The sequence below is a fragment of the Erpetoichthys calabaricus genome, chromosome 1, assembly GCF_900747795.2.
Source record: "Erpetoichthys calabaricus chromosome 1, fErpCal1.3, whole genome shotgun sequence".
Lineage (NCBI taxonomy): Eukaryota > Metazoa > Chordata > Cladistia > Polypteriformes > Polypteridae > Erpetoichthys > Erpetoichthys calabaricus.
This window is the reverse complement of record NC_041394.2, coordinates 226,704,988-226,726,666: the sequence shown is the minus strand read 5'-3', so window position 1 is coordinate 226,726,666 and position 21,679 is coordinate 226,704,988. Positions and strand designations below refer to the sequence as shown.

The following is a 21,679-nucleotide window of genomic DNA, read 5'->3' as shown; positions in this document are numbered from 1 at the left end:
CTTCGCGGCTTCACTCCATCGCGGATTTTATATGTAAGCATATTTAAATATATATCGCGGATTTTTCGCTGCTTCGCGGGTTTTTGAGGACAATGGGTCTTTTAATTTCTGGTACATGCTTCCTCAGTTGGTTTGCCCAGTTGATTTCATACAAGGGACGCTATTGGCAGATGGCTGAGAAGCTACACAACTTACTTTTCTTTCTCTCTCTCTTGCGCTGACTATCTGTGATCCTGACGTAGGGGGTGTGAGCAGGGGGGCTGTTCGCACACCTAGACGATACGGACGCTCGTCTAAAAATGCTGAAAGATTATCTTCACTTTGCTACCTTCTGTGTGCAGCTTTTAAGTATGCTGCACGGTGCTTCGCATACTTAAAAGCTCAAAGGGCACGTATTGATTTTTTTATCTCTCTCTCTCTCTCTCGTCTCTCTCTGCTCCTGACGGAGGGGGTATGAGCTGCCGCCTTCAACAGCTTTGTGCCGCGGTGCTTCGCATACTTAAAAGCAAACAGCCCTATTGATTTATTTGCTCCTTTGAAGAGGAAGATATGTTTGCATTCTTTTAATTGTGAGACTGAACTGTCATCTCTGTCTTGTCATGGAGCACAGTTTAAACTTTTGAAAAAGAGACAAATGTTTGTTTGCAATGTTTGAATAACGTTCCTGTCGCTCTACAACCTCTTGTGTTTCTGCGCAAATCTGTGGCCCAAGCATGACAATATAAAAATAACCATATAAACATATGGTTTCTACTTCGCGGATTTTCTTATTTCGCGGGTGGCTCTGGAACGCAACCCCCGCGATGGAGGAGGGATTACTGTACTGTATAAGCCGGACTTATGTATAAGCCGATATTCTATTTTTTCATTTTCACAACTTTTTTCCTTAGATAAGCCGCGGCTTATAGACAAGAACTTAGGGTACTTATGTTTCTTGCCTTCAACCCAGTGGTGCTGAAATAATAATAATGCAGGTATTTTTACTTCAGTAAGATAAGTATGTATTAGCTTGCTCGTTACTCAGTACTTGCATCCAATTCAGGTAGTACAGGCTCCTCCAGGATGGCACATCCATATGTACCGTCACAAGAAGGTTTGCTATGTCTCCCAGCGCAGTCTCAAGAGCATGGAGGAGATACCAGGAGACGGGGCATTACACAACGTGAGCCAGACAGGTCCATAGAAGGGCATCAGCCCAGCAGCAAATCTAGTATCTGCTTCTTTGTGCGAGGAGGAACAGGAGGAACACTACCAGATCTCTACAAAATGACCCCCAGCTGGCTACTGGTGTGCATACTTCTGACCAAACCATTAGAAACAGACTCCACGAGGGTGGCATAAGGGCCTAGTGTCCTGTAGTGGGACCTGTGCTAACAGCCTATCACCATGCAATTCGATTGGCTTTAACCAGAGAGTACCATAGGCGCCAATGGCAGAGCTACCCTGTTCTCTTCACAGATGAGAGCAGGTTCACACTGAGCCCATGTGATGAACGTGAAAGAGTCTGGAGATGATGTGGTGAATGTTATGCAGCCTGCAACATCATCCAGCATGACCGGTTTGTCAGTGAGGTCTGGGGAGGCATATCTTTGGAGGGTTGCACAGACCACCACATGCTAAGCAATGGTACACAGACTGCTGTTAGGCACCGGGATGAAATTCTTAGAGCCATTGTCAAACTGTACACTGATGCAGTGGGCCCTGGGTTACCTCTGGTGCAGGATAATGCCTGGTTTCATGTAGCCAGAGTGTGTAGACAGTTGTTGATGGAGGAAGGCATTGATGCCATTGACTGTCCCGTACCTTCTCCAGACCTGAATCCAATTGAGAATGTCTGGGATCTTATGCCACAGACTGCCCAAGAGCTCACTGATGCCCTGATACAAGTCTGAGAGGAGATCACCCAAAACACCATCTGCCATCTCATCAGGAGCATGGCCAGACATTGTTGGGGGAACATACAGGCACGTGGGGACCATGCACACTATTTAGTCACATTATGAGGTGCTGTGATGAAATTCCTGCAAGTTGGATCAGCCTGTCTTTTCAATATTTGACTTTGATTTTCAGTGTGACGTTGAATCCAGCCCTTAATGATTTTGGTTTCCATTGATTGTTGTTACATCATTTTGTTCTCAACGAATTGCACAGTATTACTTAGTACAAACTTTCCACTTGAATACTTCACTCATTGAGCTCCAGTGTGTGATTTAAGTGTTCCCTTATTTTTCTTGAGCAGTGTATATGTATATACAGTATAGGGGTGTGTATGTATGTATGTGCGTGTGTGTATGTGTGTATATATATATATATATATATATATATATATATATATATATATATATACACACACACACACACACATGCACATACATACATACACACACACACCCCTATACTGTAACTCATGTATTGCTATCCTATGTGCCTAATACTGGATAGATGCATTGATCTTTGTCTTGTATCCAGTGGTGCCAGGTCTCTAAGCAATCCAGTATTGGGAGTTGATTCAGATGATGGATGAATAAGTTATACAGCATTTCTCTCTTGCTTGCATCTTTGTAATATTGATTTATTATTAATATTTCTTAAGGCCTGTCCAGTGGGTCTTCATATGTATAGTATAGTATGAAATAGCATTATATAAAGCAATATTTCAGTTCTATGTAATGCCAGGCTGAGATGAAACAGTACTGCTGGTATTTGGATACATATTGCTTTTTGAAAAGAGCAGAGTGCTGTATATAGGTTTGTTCCTTAGTAAAAACAGTCCCATGGGGATTTACATATGCAGTTCAAATCTAGCTGAATTGCTGTCCCATAACATCCTTGATAAAAATCATAATTTAATAGCAAAACATGTTAATGCCCTCACATAGTACGGGTCCGATTTCTTTCTTTTTTTTGTGAAGAGTAGGAAAGGTACAGCATATAAAGAATCTCTTTGTCAAATAATTGTGAGGGTTAGTAAAGAGCAAGAATAGTATTTAGTTGAAGTAATGCACTGACTGGAAACATTAAAGTAAGTTTGCATAATTTATATAAATAATGTCCATCAATATTTTTATCCTTTTAAAATTGTTTATAAGAAAATGTAAACTTTTTCATATAGTTATAATTTGTGCCTTGATTATATTAAGATTTAGTAATATTTTATGTCTGTTTACCTTTCAAAGGACAACTATACCTTTGCTCAGCCTGGAATTCAAAGGAAAGTCAAAGCTTTGGAAGAACTTGTTAGTCGGATCGATGGTAAGTCTTAAATGTCAATTTTCAGTCCTAAGTAGAGCTGAAGAACTCTGTGTCGAGAGTCTTTAACAAAAACCTTTCCAACTAATCTAGCCAATATCAGCGCAGCCATCCACCATGACAGTCTAGTGTGGCCTTTCTTAGATGATGTGTCATCCTCAATCAACTCTTCTGCGTTGTGGCCTTTGCAAGTTCACTGTTGTGTATCGTTTAAGGGAAAGCTACTAGAGCATGAGCCACTTTCATTACTTTTTATTAAGGCAATATAATCAAAATTCAATGGCAATTTTTTTGCTGCAGAGTAATGGCTGCAAACAAAAGGCAGCCAGCATTCAGTTCGAATTAAACTCAGTGATTGTTTTAATTCTGAGGGAAGCAACAAGGATTGTTTAGAGTGATTGTACTGCTGAATGTTCTGCAGCTTTTGTATCCATTTAAATGCTGTATTTTGTTTTTAAATTAATTGCATGTATTATAACAACTTTCGTTTTGTTGCTAGAGTAGTAAAAGTAAGAAATTTCAGATTAAATCTTCTTAAGTTTTAAAAAGAGGTTTTCTTTGTTTTACATACTTCTACTTGAATAATACCTCCATTAAATGCTGGCAGTCACTGGTCCAGAATTCTTTACTTATCCAGTAGATAATGTTGGCCTATTCTGGTTACTTTCTCCTGATATTTTCTTTAATTAATGAGTACATTATTAACTAAGCAATGCTATGTGTTTCAAACATATATATGTAAACAATGGTATATTAAGAGAAAAATATTTGGATTTTGAATTGATATGTATTTTTCCCCCTGATTCTATACTTTGAAATAAGGTTTTGTTATTATATGAATATGAGTGTATTGGTATAATTCATGCTGTACATCAGAAGTGTGTGTGTTAATATAAGATATCTAATGTAAAGCATTAATGCTTTTATATCTAGTAATAATTATTCACTCACTTTTTAGTCGGTGAAATTAACCGGTAACATTAAAATATTAGATAATGGGTGGCTTAAGTAGTAAAAGTTGTGCTCTGCAGGTAACAAAACTTGGGACCGGTAGGATTTTTTTGACTAATCAGGAAATAAATGTGTTAGAATTATAATAAATAAAGTAGATATTCCTAGAGTTTAAATGATATATTTTCCTTTGACAGAAAGATGAAGATTAAAGCAAAATGTATTTAATTATGTACTGCTGGCCAGTAAAAATATATAGCAATTTACAAATTATCATTAGCCTAATTTATGTAATAGTTATAAAAAATTTTCAAAATTGACAATGCATTTTTACAATAATACTTTAATCAAAAAATCCTGAATGAAAACATCATTCAAAAATACATTGTGGTCAATATGTACTATTTTGGGGCTACAATGAAGCAGATTTTCCAGCTCTGTTACCAGTAATGGGTTGTTTTCCTAAAATGCTGATCGATGTAAATTATCTCATATGAAAATGAAATTGTAATATTGTTGTTATTATTACTACATCACCCAGGGGATAAAAGAAAAAATAATGGTCTTATTCTATAAAATAAATATTAATTCTAATTTAAACTATGCATTGTTCCATCCATTTTCTTAACATGCTTATCCAAGGCAGGGTCACAGGGAAGCTGCAGCCTGTCCCTTCCAGCATAAGGCACAAGGCAGGAACAGTCCTATACTAGGGTCAGTTTAGCAATACCAGTTCAACTAACCTGAAACAACTATGCATTATTTTCTAAATTTATTTTAAGTGAATGAAGGTGGCAATGTTGTGTAGAAAACCTCAAAGTGGTAGCTCTGTAAATAATAAATGATGATTCATTTTAATTCAGAATAGACACTGAAATTGGCTTGTGATTCAATGTATAAATCCTGGTGACAGGAACAGCCAATTTTAGTCCCTATCAATAACTGAAGAATATCAAAGTGTCAGCCAATCAAATGACATTTTTCAGTGCTGCAAACAAAGCTTCACCAAAATAAATATTGTTACAATATATTTACAGCAGTGTGCACGATATTCAAGGTAGAACCCAGCTCAATTAACATGTTGTGTTATATGTAAACAGCATAGCAATGAGGAACAAGAACCAGGCAAAAACAAAGCATCAACATTTATTTTTACTTCAAGCACAGTGTGCAATCTTATATGTTCATTTGTGAATCCTATATGCTAATTTGTGCCATGAAGCCCCTCTAATGATGATGAGATAAAGCTGGCATTATTCGGATGGGTTTTATTTGTGGGCATACTTGTTAAAGTGTCGCAGTTTGGGACTTTGAAAATCTGATCACCTTGTAATTTACCGTCCAACTGCCTCATTTACCTGATATCCATAATAGTAATTGGCTGTAATAAAGTTTGCCTTTCACTTCTGTTATTCCATAATATACACCTTAATAAGGACAAGTACCTGTGTTTGTCTATGTGTCCAACCGGTTGTTATGTCTTTGACATTCCAAAAGATTGCTCATCATAAACATTAACACTGCTTTTATGAATTCCATACCAAATGGCATAAAAGACACACATGCGCTGCAAACATTCATTTTGAGGTTTACGTTGATTACTTAAATTCACAACTGAATAGCTTTGCAAGTCCCATTTAATGAAAATTACTCTGGCTGAACCTAATCAAGCAAAGGAGGAATGAATTATAAATGATATTTGTTTATTATGTTAATAGCAACATGAAAATTGTCACACTTTATGAGGTGTGTGTTTGTTTATGTTTGTGCATGAGAGAGAGTGGTTCCTATGATGGACTAGAGTCCTGTCCAGGCCCCACAACCAAGTAGACTGAGTGGGTTCTAGAACCTACCTACTGAACTCAGTCCATTGAGGGCTCCATTGCCTACACAGCCCTTGAATGCACCTGAATGATACTACATGCATATATATAGTGCTGGGCGGTATGACCAAAATTCTATATCATGGCATTTTTCAAAATTATACTGGTTTCACTGTATTGGATGGTATTTTTTCCCTATGGATGAGTGGATGTTAACCATATTTTCCACTGCAATTACTGGCTAAGAATAACCTATTCCGCTGTCATGAGAATCGTACATTGTATAAAAAACATTTTAATGTGCACAGGTTTGCATAGCCCCATAAAGTGATAGATTTCAAGGGGGTGGCACTAATGAAGAGAAGGAATCACATTGCATGACAGTTGCAGTCAAAATATAGAGCCTTTTTATTGAACAAAGTTTGCAAACAACTTAAACTAAAATTTTGACAACATATTTTCAACCATCCAAAGAGGCATTTAGACTTAGTAAAATATCCAGAGGTGCTTGTCAAAAGTTGTATGGCACTGAACATGTCTTAGAAAATGAATAAATAGTAAATATTTTTGTAAATCAACTACACTTTGTTAATGTTAACAATCTTTGTCCACTGACACTTTAAAGTGACTTTTTAAACAACTTTACCATCATTAAACTGCGTAATATTTAAACTAATAAATAATAACGATAAAATAAATAATATTATTATTACTAGAAGTTGCACTATTACTTTAAAGCCTTCAAGCCCAGGTGCCATTACACAGTATTCACCAAATTAAAAAAATATAACAAAAATAAAACAAGTGCAACTTGGTGAGACATCTTTACAAACTGAACCATCATTAAGGCAAACTGCATTAATATGGATCTTGCTTCAAGCTAAGCTATATACATAAATAATAAAACTGCAACTTGCATTTATAATGCTATTTGTGGTATAACCCTACGGAAGTGTATTAGGGCTACAGTGGGAAAAAAAATACGGACACAATGAAGAAAAAAAAACAAACTATATGTCGAGATTAAAGTCGACATTTCCACTTTATTCTCATAGTTTATTTTGTCATTAAAGTAGAATGTCGTAAACTAAACTTCATCCTAAAATCAATGTTTAATTTACTAGATTTTCTCAAACCCCATCATAAGTTAATGTAGCACATTAAATGCTTTGTGTTAAGTGTTCCCTGACCCAGTTGTTAATCGCTACTCGCTTCTTAAACTGACTTTCTCTGCACCAAGAGGAGGCATAGGCCACGATCACTGCACAGAATACATTCACTTCATGATATTCCTGTTCTCTGAAAATGTAGAATGCTAAGATAAATTTTCATGATGAAATGCATTAAAGCAGGTATTAAACATGCACAGTAGTGCTGCTCCCTTGCAGTAAGAGGTCCCCAGGTGTACATTCAGTGTAGAGAACTTTATGCCAGGTGTGACGAGGCTCCAAAAAACTGGATATATAGTATGAATGGGTATTGCACAGGTTTAACTTAAATATTGTGTAAATATTGAGTTCGTAATCTGGTGGTTGGAGACACGAACACAGAATTCAATTGATGTTCTTCTGAGCGGGCTTTCTTAATTGCATGCGTGCTGTCTCTGTCTGACGTACCAAACCCCCAGTTCCAATTTTTCGTTTTTCTTTCTCCACATAACCAATCACCACACAATAAACATCTTTGTGAAATTAAAACTAGTTATAAACTTAGACCACGGAGTGTTCAGAACTTTATAAAAAATCTTCATTATACATGTTTAATTATGCCATCCCAACAAGCAGGAGCAAATCCTGAACAGGGCGCCAGCACATCTTCGGTTTAAGAAGCACGTAGCGATTAACATGGCTTGGGGAACACTTAACACATAACTTATGATGGGGTTTGAGAAAATATAGTAAATTAAATATTATAGAATAAAGTAGAAATGTTGAGAATAAAATCAACATGTCGACTTTATTCTCGTCATAAGCATCAAGATTAAAGTGGAAATGTCGAGAATAAATTCAACATGTTGTCACACTATTACACAGTACCCAGGTACATTACACAGTATTGAAAAAAAAAAAATAAAACAAGTACAACTTGGCTTGCAGTATTATCCAGTAGTATAGAAACAGTATTTACACATTTAAACGTAATGGTCCACATCCGACCTTTTACAACCAAAGTAACTCCAGACAACAGACACAGCTCCTTTTTTTGGCAAATATTCTTCTGTGTCATCATGTTCAACTTTATCGTCTGCTACAGCTTCAGTTTCAGAATGTTCTCTGTCCATTTTCAACATTCAGTACCTCCACTAACACATGTACTCCGTTGCATGCCTGTTTAGCGGTGCAGCAGTGAAAAAGGTCCCCCCTTAAACAGTTTCCCGCTGCACCACGTTCCGAATGTTGTTTAGGCTATTTAAACCGGTGTTGCGGTATAAGAAAAATCCATATCATAACAAAAATAAAAAACGGTTTTTGGTATGAACCTGTATACTGCCCAGCACTACATATATATTATAATTTACTTTTTTTGAAATTTACTGATTGAACTGCATTGGCAGATTTTTAAAAATAGAATCCTTCATCCCAGAAAGATTGTAAGAATACTGCTTCAGATGTTTAAAATTGCATTCTAATATCTCTCTTGAGATCAAAATAAAAAAAAATGACCATTAAGATTAAGAAACATTAATTTCAGAGGAAAGACCATTTCCCTCTATTTCTGGCTTCTTCCGATTCGCAAAAAAAATTTTAACTACAGAATTAGTGGAAGGTTGTATCAACTTTTAATTCAGAGAATTCAAAGAAATTGTTTAACATTAGTAACAATGTATCCTCCACTCCCCTTGCTTCACTGATCAGCATAAATTTTTTTTTATCTAAGAAAGGCACAACTTCCAGTGTTTTAATGGGATTTACTTAAGAGGCTCTATTGTAACAGGAAAGAAAGCAATAGGACACAGATAATTTGTTTTTTTTGGTCTGCTGTTCTTAGGTACTCTCACAGATCATTCAGTGTCAGGGATTACTCCACCGGCTGGTGATCATTGACATTTCTTAACTATTAACTTTTATGGTTTACATATAAATTATACAGCTTATTAGGCATTTATTTTGTAATTTATTTTTAACTATAATACAGCACCCCTTGGGCTTACAATAATAACTATACTATCACCTCCACTTTGGAATTTTTCCTTTCCTGTTTTACTTGGCCATCTTATCATACGATTGTAACCTGACTTTTTCCATTATAGCCATTCAAGAATAAAAAATGTGCTAGTTACTAGTAATTTAAGATATGCTTATGGATTGTATTGTGTGTGTATGTATGCGGTTTTTTTTTTTTGTAATTGTAACTTTTTCTTTTTGTTAAAGCACTTTGATCTATACTTTCTGTATGAAAATGTGCTATATAAGTAATACCTGTAATTCCTATCATTTTGTGGCAGCATGACTCCCAATTTGCGGTGCTTAATAAAGAAAGGACACATCCTCATCATTTTTTTGAGCGATATGTCTGACTGTAGACACATGGCCACAAAGTCCTCCACAGACTTGCGTCTTGCATCTGACACATTTTGTTATTTCCTCTATTGTTACCTCAAGGGGAACAATCCTTGATCTTAATTTCTCCTTGCTCTTGAGATGAGTTTTATATTTGATGTGGTCATTATAAATATATTTTTGTGTCCTGTCTATAGTATGAAGGCAAAACTTGTAGAAAAGTTGTTGTCCAGTTTTGTAAAAGTTCACCCGGGATATTGTTGTGCCCTCAATTTTGCAGTTAAGCTTGTGTTTTAGTTTTTTGTATATATTTGGGGTGGGTATCTGATACTACTCGCTTCAACATTTCTGCCTGTCCCATGCAGCTAGCTAACTTGCATGCCTTTAACAAGAAAACATACAGAAACACGCACAAACAGAAGCACAACTGTATTTCTTCAAAGAATCGAGTTTGGTTGAAAAACAAAGTAGAAAATATAATCTGGATGATGGAACTACATATTACTCAAACGTTTAATAAATTGGGAAGTTTTGTAACAGTCACCCGCATACGCACACACACATACACACATACACACACATACATACATACATACATATATACATACCCAGTCAAAAACATCAACTCTTGTTGGGCAATCTCTGCTCCTATAAAGCAAGAATATTGGGCCAAGATTGCATCTTATAACTTTCTGTTGTAAGCCTTCTTGAGGTATAATTTATTTCAAAAAGCACAGCAATTTTTTAATATACTTTTGAGCATTAACAATTCCTAGACAAGCAAAATTAAATTAGCTTGATGATCTACTGTATGAGTACTATGTCTAATACATCTCGTGAAAACATTTCCGAGATCAACAGAGGCATACTTTACATAGAAGGGTTTTGAGGTCTAACATATATAGATTACTTTAAGACGCAATTCAGATCTCAAAAATGAAAATTTCCCAAGTTAAATGTGATGCCACAGAACATTTTTAAACTTTGTAGCTGCCAGTATGTAAGGCGGGATCAAGCATGGGTAAAACACGTGGCGAAAGAAATCTCTCAGTCCAAAAGTTTGTTTTAAAATATTTAGTGAAAACTGAAAGCAAATAATCCACACAAGAATAAAGAAAAAAGGTTGTTACACACGTAGAATGAAAGACAAAAAATTTGAAAAAATGTTATTTTCTCTAAAATTAGTTTTTCTTGTCAAACTTTAGTTGTTTCTATACTTAAAGATGCTTTACTTTTTCTTAAACGTAAATGTACAGCGCTGCACATTCAATTAAGTACTTTGTCTTTCATGTTACTTGACACTTAATGCATGCAAGGCACAGTTTAAAACCATGTGCCCTCAATGCCTTATACCTGGCAAGGCAGGTCACTAACTGAGTATAATGTATAGTCAGAGCGGCTAGAAATAGTTAGAATATACCGATTCAATTCAACTTATTGGGGTTGTAAGAACCTCCCAATAGACTGTGCACTGATATTTAGGCATTCGTATAACTTAAATAACTTGCAAATGGCTCTTACAAACTTAGGTTTATTTTCATAAACATACCTCTGAAATGTAGCAGGCATGTTTCTAGAAAAAGGAGCCATTGCCATTTTGAAAATGACAAATTTGGCAAGTTTGTTTTTGTTTCACATTTCACATTGTCCAAAAAGCCACAACAGAACTTTTTTAGGCAAATTAATATAGGCTATGATTGTTTATCAAAAAAATTCTCTAATGCTATTTTTTTTTGGTAATGCAAATATATTATGTTTTATTTGTATTTGTTTTATTAGCCAGAAAATTCATATAGCATTTTGCAAGTTTTTTTTTAGGTCTTACATCTGTGTCTCCTTTTTTAGGACAAATAAAGCATTGAAAGTTAACATATTTAATTTGCATTTTTAAACTCTTCCAGCTGTTGACAAGGCATAAGTTGAATGCATCTAGTAAGCTTCTTTCTTCTCAGATTTAAAGCTTTTGAGGGTGGTGTTAAGCACAGCAGGAGGAATATGTAGCAAAAGAACATTCATCTTCTATTTACTTCATTTAGATATGATAAATTGGTTAAATACTACGCTTGGTCTTAACACACAAAAGGAACTAAAAACATTATGAAGTAAAATGTTTTCAGAACACTTTATTCTGTGTTAGATCATTTAGAAATGTTAGAACATTTAGCTTTGCCGGATCTATTTGCATATATAGTAGTTCCAAATATACTGTACTTGATTTTGAGTATAGGCTTAATACATTTGTTTCTTATTGGCTTAATAAATCTTTAGCTGTAGTATTGTTAGATATTCAAATAATGATACTAAAGAAAATTACTGACAGCGGTAAAACATAAACTAGTCAGTACTTAGACATCAGATTCCAGGATCTTGATGTTGTCTGTTGTGATTCCAGTTTTCTTTTTTCATGAGTTTACACAAATGGCTCTTTAACTTTTTGTTTTCTTCATTCTTGCCCTGAGGAACCACCTTTTCTGTAATAAATAGACTAATGATTGCTTCAGATTATCATATGTCTCAGATTTTCCATTCTGTCATGAGGTTTTTTTCTTGTTAAAACACTTTAAATGTACAGTATCTGCTAAATTATCTTTAATTCAGTATGGTTGAAGACTGCAGTCTATATCCTTAGTGCCCTTACAGAACTAAGATCCATAATTAATTTTTTTGTTGATATCTAGGCTTTGAGATACCTAGACAAGATTTAGGAAGAAGTATTGGTGACATCTGCCTCAATTAATTCCAGGCATGAGCTTTACTGGATGACTGTGGGACTGCTAGCCCAGTTGATAAAAAGAAAGAAATAATTCATCTGTCAATATTAATATGAAATGTTTCAAATAAGGTGGTTGGTCTAATAATAATGAAGACTAAAATGTAAAAAGTAAAAGAAAGTACTTCAGTTACCTTTATCACATGTTTATTTTTAAAAAATGTATATTATAGATAGATAGATGGACATTATTAAATAATAGTAAATATTGCACAATACAATGATCTTGTTGTTTTACCACTGCTTGTCTTGTATAGGTCTGCCATGTGTATGTTTTGGAATCAAGACAGGTGTCTTTTACCTCAACTGTTTTTTACATTTACTTTTAAGAACAGTATTTATTTTACACATTAAATCAGAAGGGAATAGGACAAAAAGTGTTTCCTCCTAAAATACACAAAAGGTAAAACATGTTCTCCTTTATTTACAATGCCTTTTATATTTTTTAAAAATAATTAAGTTTGTTAGGAATATTTCACCTTACTCTTCAGCATGCTATTTTCCACAGATACTTTCCTAACTGCCTAATAATTTTCTTTTGAAATGTTCTTTGTGATCAAAAGAATGCCTCATCAGTGGTAGTAACCTGGATTTATTATTTAGCATCTTGACATCTGCGTTTGATACAAGAAAAAACATGTAAGCACATCAACATTTACTAAGTTATTTTGGTTGTAAATTGATATGGAATTCATTATTTGGTCATGGTTTGAGAAGTTGAGGCTATTGGTAGCAGTGGTGGTTTGTAGTGTTGGCCACTAATTAAAAACTCTGCTTAAATTAATTAAGTAATGTGAAATAGTTATGAAATAAATGTCTTTATTTGCACAACGTGCCTGGTGTCAGCGCATGTCAACATCCAATAAAACTAGTTCTGTCTTGTATTTGTTTGATTTCTGTGAATAAAAAAAATGCTTATTGGTTTTAATGAGTAAAGCTTACATTCTTTGTGTTTCATGGTCTTATCAGTCACTAAGTGACAAGCCCTCTTGAGTTATCATAAGTAATCCTGCAGAAATTTAAGTCAGAAATTTCCACCACAAATATCTAGTGTTCATGGTTACATAGACTGTTTTCATCCCAATACTTTTACATTTGAAATGAATCTTGCACAATTGCATCCACTATATGTATATTAACCCTTAAACCACCAGAACCAGCTATAGTCGGTTCAAAATGCAATGTGCCAGCATGCCGGAGCCGAGTATATTCGGCAACGTACATTCATTGAACACCACAACCGGCTATAGTCGCTTCCCAGTGCAATTTGCCAGCACGCCAGAGCTGATCAGTCAGTGCCGTACATTTGTTGAGCAGCCAGCTCATGACCACTGCCGCCCCCTGCAGCACTGCAGCATCACTGTCCCTGGGATTCAGCCGCTGCACTAAACTAGCCTGTGTGCATCAGCATTGGCCTCTGTGTGCTTGCGTGCAGCCAGTTTAAGCGCAGTTGGCTCAGTGATTTACTGAATTTCATCAATTGTGTCAGTTCCACTAGTTTTTATTAATAGTTTTTACAGTTCATTGGCAGTGTGTAATATGATCAGTGTTGCAGTAATTGTGATGCTCTTTGCATGAAAAAAAAAGTGTTCCTTTACAATTTCACCTTTCCTTTCTGAATTGTGACGTTTACTTAAAAAGTGCAGCAAAAAAGTATTTGGCGTCCAGAGGTGCATTAACCCCCAAGTCTGTGGCAGTTTAAGAGTTAAACTTGTGTGCCCTCATTTTCATTTCTAGCATACTCTGTGTTATCATGATATTTACCTATTTTCTTCAAGGATAAGTGTACTCATTAGGTTCATTACTAGGTTGGTCTACTGTCGCATCTTAAGATTAGCACACACACATGTAAATATACACATACTGTACATACAAACCCTAATCACAGTAGTGTCCTATGAATGATGCACACACAGCTGGTTAATCTCTAGCACTTCAAACCACACAAGTGCCTTATGAATAGCATATACACAACTTGTCTCTTAGCACTTCAGGAGACATTCTTACTTATCGGCACGACAACATACAATGTTTAAAATATATCTCAAACCTAAATATTACTTTGGTCAGTAGGAATATATTTAAACATACAAAGGCTCAACATCCTTGGCTATATAGGCTATTTATCAACCAAGAATGCCTTACTTTACATACTGTTCCCTACTATTAGATGTAGCTCTCACCTTCAGCCTTAATAAACCTTTCAGATCAGAACATATGGAAATCTTCCGATAGCTCCAGGTGTTTTTAATAAAAATTACCTTATTACCTCAATCACTCTATATATGAAGATAACATATAGGAAGTGATTTATTACATGAATAATAATACCAAATAGAGCAAGGAATAACTGAAAACAAGATTGATATTAAAGTCTGAACATAGTCTTTAGGATAAGCTTACAAAAAAGTAAAGGTGTCAAAGATGACTGTTGAAGTTGTTCGTGAGATGCTTAGGCTTGGACAACCCAATGAATCAACCACATGTTGCTGGCACCCTCTTCTGGCATCACCCTTCTGTCATTGCTGTTTCCTCGTCTTCTTGTGATGTTGCTCTTCAGACAATGCATATTTATTATAAAACTCTTTGCATTGCTTTCGCAAAACACAGAATTGTTAGATACACCCGATTGGCTGGCTGTCAATATGATGGATGAATTTGCTCAGACTGTTTAATCTTTTTGAGTACATCTGTTTTCCCAAGCAATACATTTTTTTTTGATGTTTTAAGAATCGCCTGTCTCAAGCTATAAACTGCTTTGAACATTTCTAGTCCCATCTCCTTTGTTTGCAGGTTGTAAAGTAATTGGGTACAGCTTGAAACCTCGGCATGTCTTCCTTTCCCAAGCTGTAAACTAGTTTAGTCATGCTGCCCATCTCTTCACAAGTGATAAAATCATCAATGCAGCTTGAGGTATCCCCTGAATTGCTGGTTAGTTCAAACAGATGTTACTGTGATTGATACTAGTACAGTTCAGGAAAACAGTATTTTTTTTGATGTTAAGCTGCTCATGCAAGTATATTGTATATTAAGTTCATCTTGTTTTGCCTTGAGCAAAATATAGACATAAATTTGCAAATTTTGCACACCACAACACACTGACAAAGAGTATTGTGGGTTAGCATTTCTGTTGAGAGCCAGTCAGTGAATAACTTAGACAGCTGTTCTTTTGTTAGTTATACTATACCTCTCATCCTTTATTGGACAGGCTAACATGTTTCAGTAGTGCTAATGCAATGATGAAGGCTTCTGTAATAACCAATTAGCACGTAAACATAATTAAGGATATGCTATAGAAGTCTAGCATTAAGACATTGAAAGAATATCTACTAAAAAATGGGGCAATACAGTCAAATTATATAATAAATTAAAAATCAGTCATTTCAAGCCGTAATAGCCATTAATAAAAAAATATATATATATATTTATATGAAGAATAATATTGCATAATCATTTTGTATATGGGTGCAAAGCTTATTGAACAACACAGGCCTCGGTGACATTGAATAGTGATTGAATTTTGTTGCAGCCTACAACTTCCTTTGCATCCTGTTGCAGGTGGCTGGGGGGGGGGGCGACCCAGCCGGGACGCCCCGGAGGACCGGAAGAGAGCTTATGCCTTCCGCAGACCACGTGGGGGTGGCGTCCGCCCTGGTACCTATGGGGACCACGGGTACAGAGCTTGGAAGCTCATCCCTGTAGGGGCCCGTGGTCACCATCAGGGGGCACCCCAATGCCTTGGGAGCCCTGGACCCCAGCACTTCCACCACACCTGGAAGTGCTGGGGGGAAGAGGATCGGGGACACCCGGAGTGCTTCCGGGTACGCAGCCGGCACTTCTGCTATACTGGGGAGTCCCGGTGGAAGATTGCTGGGAAGCACCTGGAGCACATCCGGGTGATTATAAAAGGGGCCGCCTCCCTTCATTCAGGAATGGAGTCGGGTGGAAGATGGACGAGATCAGGGAGGAGGCAAAGAGGTGGCCTGAAGAAGAGAAGGCATTGTGTGTGTTGGCCAGGACTTTTGGGGACTTGGGAACTGTGAGCACTAACTGTAAAATAATGCAACCTGTAAAAAACGTGTGTGGGGTGATTTAAACGTGTCTGCCTGTCTGTGTCCGGGTCATGTTCCACAATCCTTTGTTGTAGGATGCACAACTTAATGTAGATCTTATCTTAGTATCTTTCTGTTTTTTAAATATTGCTTTACCCAGAACATACTAAAAACTATGTCACATCCTTACTGAACACAATCTAAACAGAGTTGGGAAAAGATTGGGAGAAATGTTCAAGTGATGTGAGAAAGACAGGCCAGGATTTGGAGGGATGAGAGAGAGAGAGAAATGGAAGTTGAAGTTGTGCTTAATGTGGTTCTCTCGTGGTAATGTTGACAAGTAACATCAACTGGATGAACATGGTACAAGACTTGTTAACTACTGTAGATCCAAAAAGGCAGGTAGTTTATTGTTTTGTTCATTCTGCACTTTATATTCTCATTTATCTGTTTCTTTTTTGACTCATGACACTAGAGAACATGCTGCGTGTTTCTCCTCCCAGACTTCTTCCTGTGTGTGTATATGTGTGTTTATGTATATATTGTATATTGCGTTATAATTTGTTATTTTTGTTGCTAGTTGCCTGTTTTGATTACTAGTCATGATCGACAAACCCTTTTTAAACCTTGGGGAAGTATTCAGGATAGAACCTTTAGCTTGTTAAATACGGAACTGCTGTAGTCATATAAATCCAGTACAACTGTCATGACTGAACTGGGAATTACCGGACATAGAGAGTTAGGAAATGTAGACAGAGAGGGAAGTCAAAAGAAAAAACACCATGGCATCTGAGCCCCACTTCGCAGCAGTTTTCCAGCTAACGTGTAGTCACTGGATAATAAACTAGACAAGTTACAGGCAAGACTGGCTTTATAAAGAGATTAAAGAAGCTTCTGTTTGTGTTTTGCTTTTTTTTTTTGGAATTGGGAGCATGACTAACCACTTAGACACCAGATGCTGCAATAAAGACAGATGTCAGTTCTGTCTTTTGTACAAACTAGATTGCACTGTTGGGTAAAAGAGAAAGAAATGCATGGTGTGCGTTGATATTTTTTAGTGGTCAGATATCCATTTTACCTTTCTTGGGAGTTTTCTGGTGGTTTTTCTGCTCACTGTTTACATTCCTCCAGAAGCCAGCGAGAGAGGTTGGGAGCATGCGCTGCAAAAACAACAGTCTATACAGCAATATCATGGAATATGAACATGTACGTAATTATGAATTATTTGTTGTTGCTAGGGACTTGAGCAAAGGATATTTTGAAATGTTTAACCTAAGTATCACTGAATATGTAATTTGAGCTGCAATAGCATTATCCTACACTGCGAATAATTACTCCAGTTTAAAAGAGAAAATAGTATTACTTGCTGCTGAAATCCCCCGATTCCTTTTTCCCTCCTACCCATCTCTTGAGATAGCAAGCCTAAACTTTTTTTTTGGTCTTTCATCTGGTTAAAGAGCAAATCTTCTGGCCTTGTTTTTTCTTTTACCAGAGAGAGGGTTAGCCTATCATGTCAGTAAAAGGTGCAAAGTGGGAAGCAAACCAGGAGAAGGAGCAGCAGTTCATTGCAAAGCATAGTTCAGGAATAGTTTAAAAGTTGCCAATTTAAAACATGCATCTTTGGCATGCAGAAAAATTGTGAAAATCCATATTCAAAGTGCAAAAATCTGCAAGCTCAGACTGATAGTGATAATGACCATAAAGGAACTATCAGACTATCTCATTAACTAGAGTGCCAGTTTCACCTCTATGAAGTATTATATAAATAACTGTTTTATATGATTTGCAATGTGACCATACCTTTCAAAATTAGAGTGATTAAAATAATAACAGTAATAATACTATCCTTTTATTTACTATTTTCCAAAATGTTTCCCTGGCCACTTCTTTTTAGAAAAGCAATACATCAGCAATGCCTTTCTAGAGTTACCATACCAGTTTCCTTTAACAAACGTAACAATCATGTTTTAAAATTCATACTAGAAATGCTGTTTCTTACAAGCTCAATGAAGCATTAGTTGCACAAAAATTAAACATTTATATACAAGAGCCAGATCGAATGTTATTTACTTATTTACCTTTATTTACTTCGTTCTTACAGCGTAAAGTCACAAGTAGACTGCAGAGCTTCCCGTGTACATATACAAAGTACAGCGATGGCAAAAGTGCGACGTGCATTCTTGCTCCGATGTAGAACCGTCGTCAAGATCTGATTTCACCTCTGTTATAGCGCGTCTTTATGTGACAACAGCAGTGTCAGATGTCGGGGGGGGGGGGAGAATCATGAACGCAACTGAGAGAATAAAACTGAATTAAAAAAAAAACAAAGCTAACCTTTACAAATATCATACATTTACACTGGCTGTTACACGACTGAAATCAAATGTATGTTTTTATTCTGAAATAGTAAGAATAAGAGCAGCTCACTTCTCAAAACAGACTCGTCTGGGGTCGAACCAGTGAAGTTTTGATTACCAGTCAACTGTTGCGCCTCTGAAGCGGTCGTAGCAAATGCGTGTCAGTGTCGCACCCTAACGCAGGTTCTTTTTCTGCAGTTATATTCTTGAATAGAAGCGCACGTGTTCTGTTATATTTGTACCTTTTGTGAAAGTGTTTATTTGATATTTGGAATTCAAGCTTAACACATTATACACTTCATGTCTACGTTTTGTCAATCTATACATATTAATAAAAGGCAAAGCCCTCACTGACTCACTGACTGACTGACTGATTGACTGACTGACTGACTCACTCACTCACTCATCACTAATTCTCGAACTTCCCGTGTAGGTGGAAGGCTGAAATTTGGCAGGCTCATTCCTTACAGCTTAACTTACAAAAGTTAGGCAGGTTTCATTTCGAAATTCTACGCGTAATGGTCATAACTGGAACATATTTTTTGTCCATATACTGTAATGGAGGAGGCGGAGTCACGTATCGCGTCATCACGCCTCCTACTGTAATCACGTGAACTAAAAACAAGGAAGAGATTTACAGCACGAGTCAAACGCGGGAACGAAGGTAAATGATTGTTTAATTTTTGACTGTCTTTTAATACTGTGTAAGCATACATATTAACACATGTGCAATTAAACGTGTGCATTTACGGGGGTGATTTCTCAGGCTTAAAAGCTCGCCTTTTATCAAACGCGGGAACAAAGGTAACTGACGTTGTTCACTGTCTTTTAATACTGTGTAACCATACATATTAACACATGTGCAATTAAACGTGTGCATTTACGGGGTGATTTCTCAGGCTTAAAAGCTCGCCTTTTACTAAAAAGGTAAATGCAAAACTATTTTCAATCATTCTATGATCTGCTTCTCACAACTGAAGGCACCGTGGCTGATGTTACGTCACTTGCTGTCCAACCATAAGCGTTACCTGCTAGGTAAACCGGACACTCACTTCACTCCCTTTCGGGAATCGAACCTCTGAGGTTTTCTTTTGTTCTTAATTAAAATTTAAAAGCAATACTTCACCGCTGCTAAGCCCCTCTAGCGCTGACGTCCGAGGTTCGATTACCGTAAGCAAGTGCAGTGAGTGTGTAATTACATTCACGGCATTCATAGTCTGATTCACAATCTGATTGTATGGGTGGTTAGCTACCAGGTAACGCTTATACTTGGCCACCAAGTCAGGTCGAAGTGATCACTCGAGTAAAGGCAGCTTCACAAAAAAAACTGATCCTTAACAAACTGTTATTAGTATATTTTCCCTCAATTTAAAAAACGTTTTATTTTCTTCTTAATAAAAATTTAAAAGCGGTACTTCGCCGGTGCGAAGCGCGTGATTTGACCGACTGACACATACAGACATATTCATGAGTGCAGGTACTTCGGAAAGAAAGCACCGTGTAAACCTAAAGTTTAAATTAACTTCATAGACCTACAAAAGGTTGCCATTCATTTGAGGCAAGATTGCTTTTCTCTGTACAACTATACGTTGCATTCTCAACAGTGTGCTTGCACGGCTTCAGATATTATATATATATATATATATGTATGTCTATATATAAATATGTAAGCTTATAAGTACTGCCTTACTTCTCTTTAAGAAAGGAAGATGTAATGATACTTGATTTAACGATTCCATGTCTTCCTGGGTTTGCTTAGCTTATTGTCAATATCTTTACACCTGTTTTTAAACACTTATTTACTGAAACGGGGCTTTCACGAAAAAAGTTAGGGCTTTGCTACTGGATACACCCTCCACAAGTTAAGCAAGTAAAAATAAAATATATATTTCTGTTTTATTTAAAACCTTTTAAGTTCGTATGCATAGCCCCATTTGGCTGTTTAATTTTCTTTTTTTCTTTCCTTCAGTAATATTTAATCTCCTTAAAGAAAAAGAACATATCCATTTTACTTTTTTTGTATCTCCTTAGTAATATTTTAGTGTAAAAGAATAACCAGTATTTAAACCTTTTTATGTTACTTTATACATTTATTTTACACAATGTTGAAAAATTAATAAGAAAAGCTACATATTTTGGCAGCTGCTGCTTTCATTTTCAATGAAATGAAAAAAGCTTTCCAAGAGAAAACGTCAATGAAGAAGAAAACGTTTGCACTATCTAAAAATCAGAAACCCTCATTTATAAAAGTTTGCTGCAGATGACTTAACTGAAAATAAATGAATAGTTCCTATGTGTATAAATACATATTTATCTATTTTACTTATGCCTTTATTCCACCAACTTACAACATCTGAGGTACAATTTGTTACATTACTTTGTTTTTTGCAGCACAGGCAGGTGAAGTGACTTCCTCATGGCCACACAGTGGGGTCAGTACCAGGATTTGAACTGACAAGCTCCGGGTTTGCTGAAATATTACTGAAGAATGAAAAAAAACGAAAACGGGCAAATGGGGCTATGCATACAAATGTCCATCCGTCCCATTATCCAACCTGCTTATATCCAAAATACAGGAGCACTAAGGTAAGATTTATATATTCAGTGTATATATATATATATATTTATTAGTATATATAATTATGACATGTATATATATATATATAGTATATAGTAATATATATATATATATTATATAGAGTATATATATATGTATATATATATATATTGATATAAGTGATATATGTATATATTTATATTATATATTATATATGTAATATATATATATATATTGTATATGATTATATATATAAGTGGTATATATATATATAATATATTATATATATATATATTATATATATGTGTTATAAATATATATAGATATATATATAAGTGTATATATATATATATATATAAGTATATATAGATATGTATATATATATATATATATTTAGTATATATATATTTAATATATATA

General features: G+C 35.7%; 1 protein-coding gene across 1 annotated transcript in view; it reads left to right on the top strand.

Moving 5' to 3' along the window:
* tbc1d22a (TBC1 domain family, member 22a) overlaps nucleotides 1-21,679 on the top strand; it is a 328,538-nt gene that overhangs the window by 172,447 nt on the left and 134,412 nt on the right. The window contains 1 exon segment of the mRNA XM_051928637.1: nucleotides 3,177-3,252. Within this exon segment, the coding sequence (XP_051784597.1) occupies nucleotides 3,177-3,252 (76 nt within the window).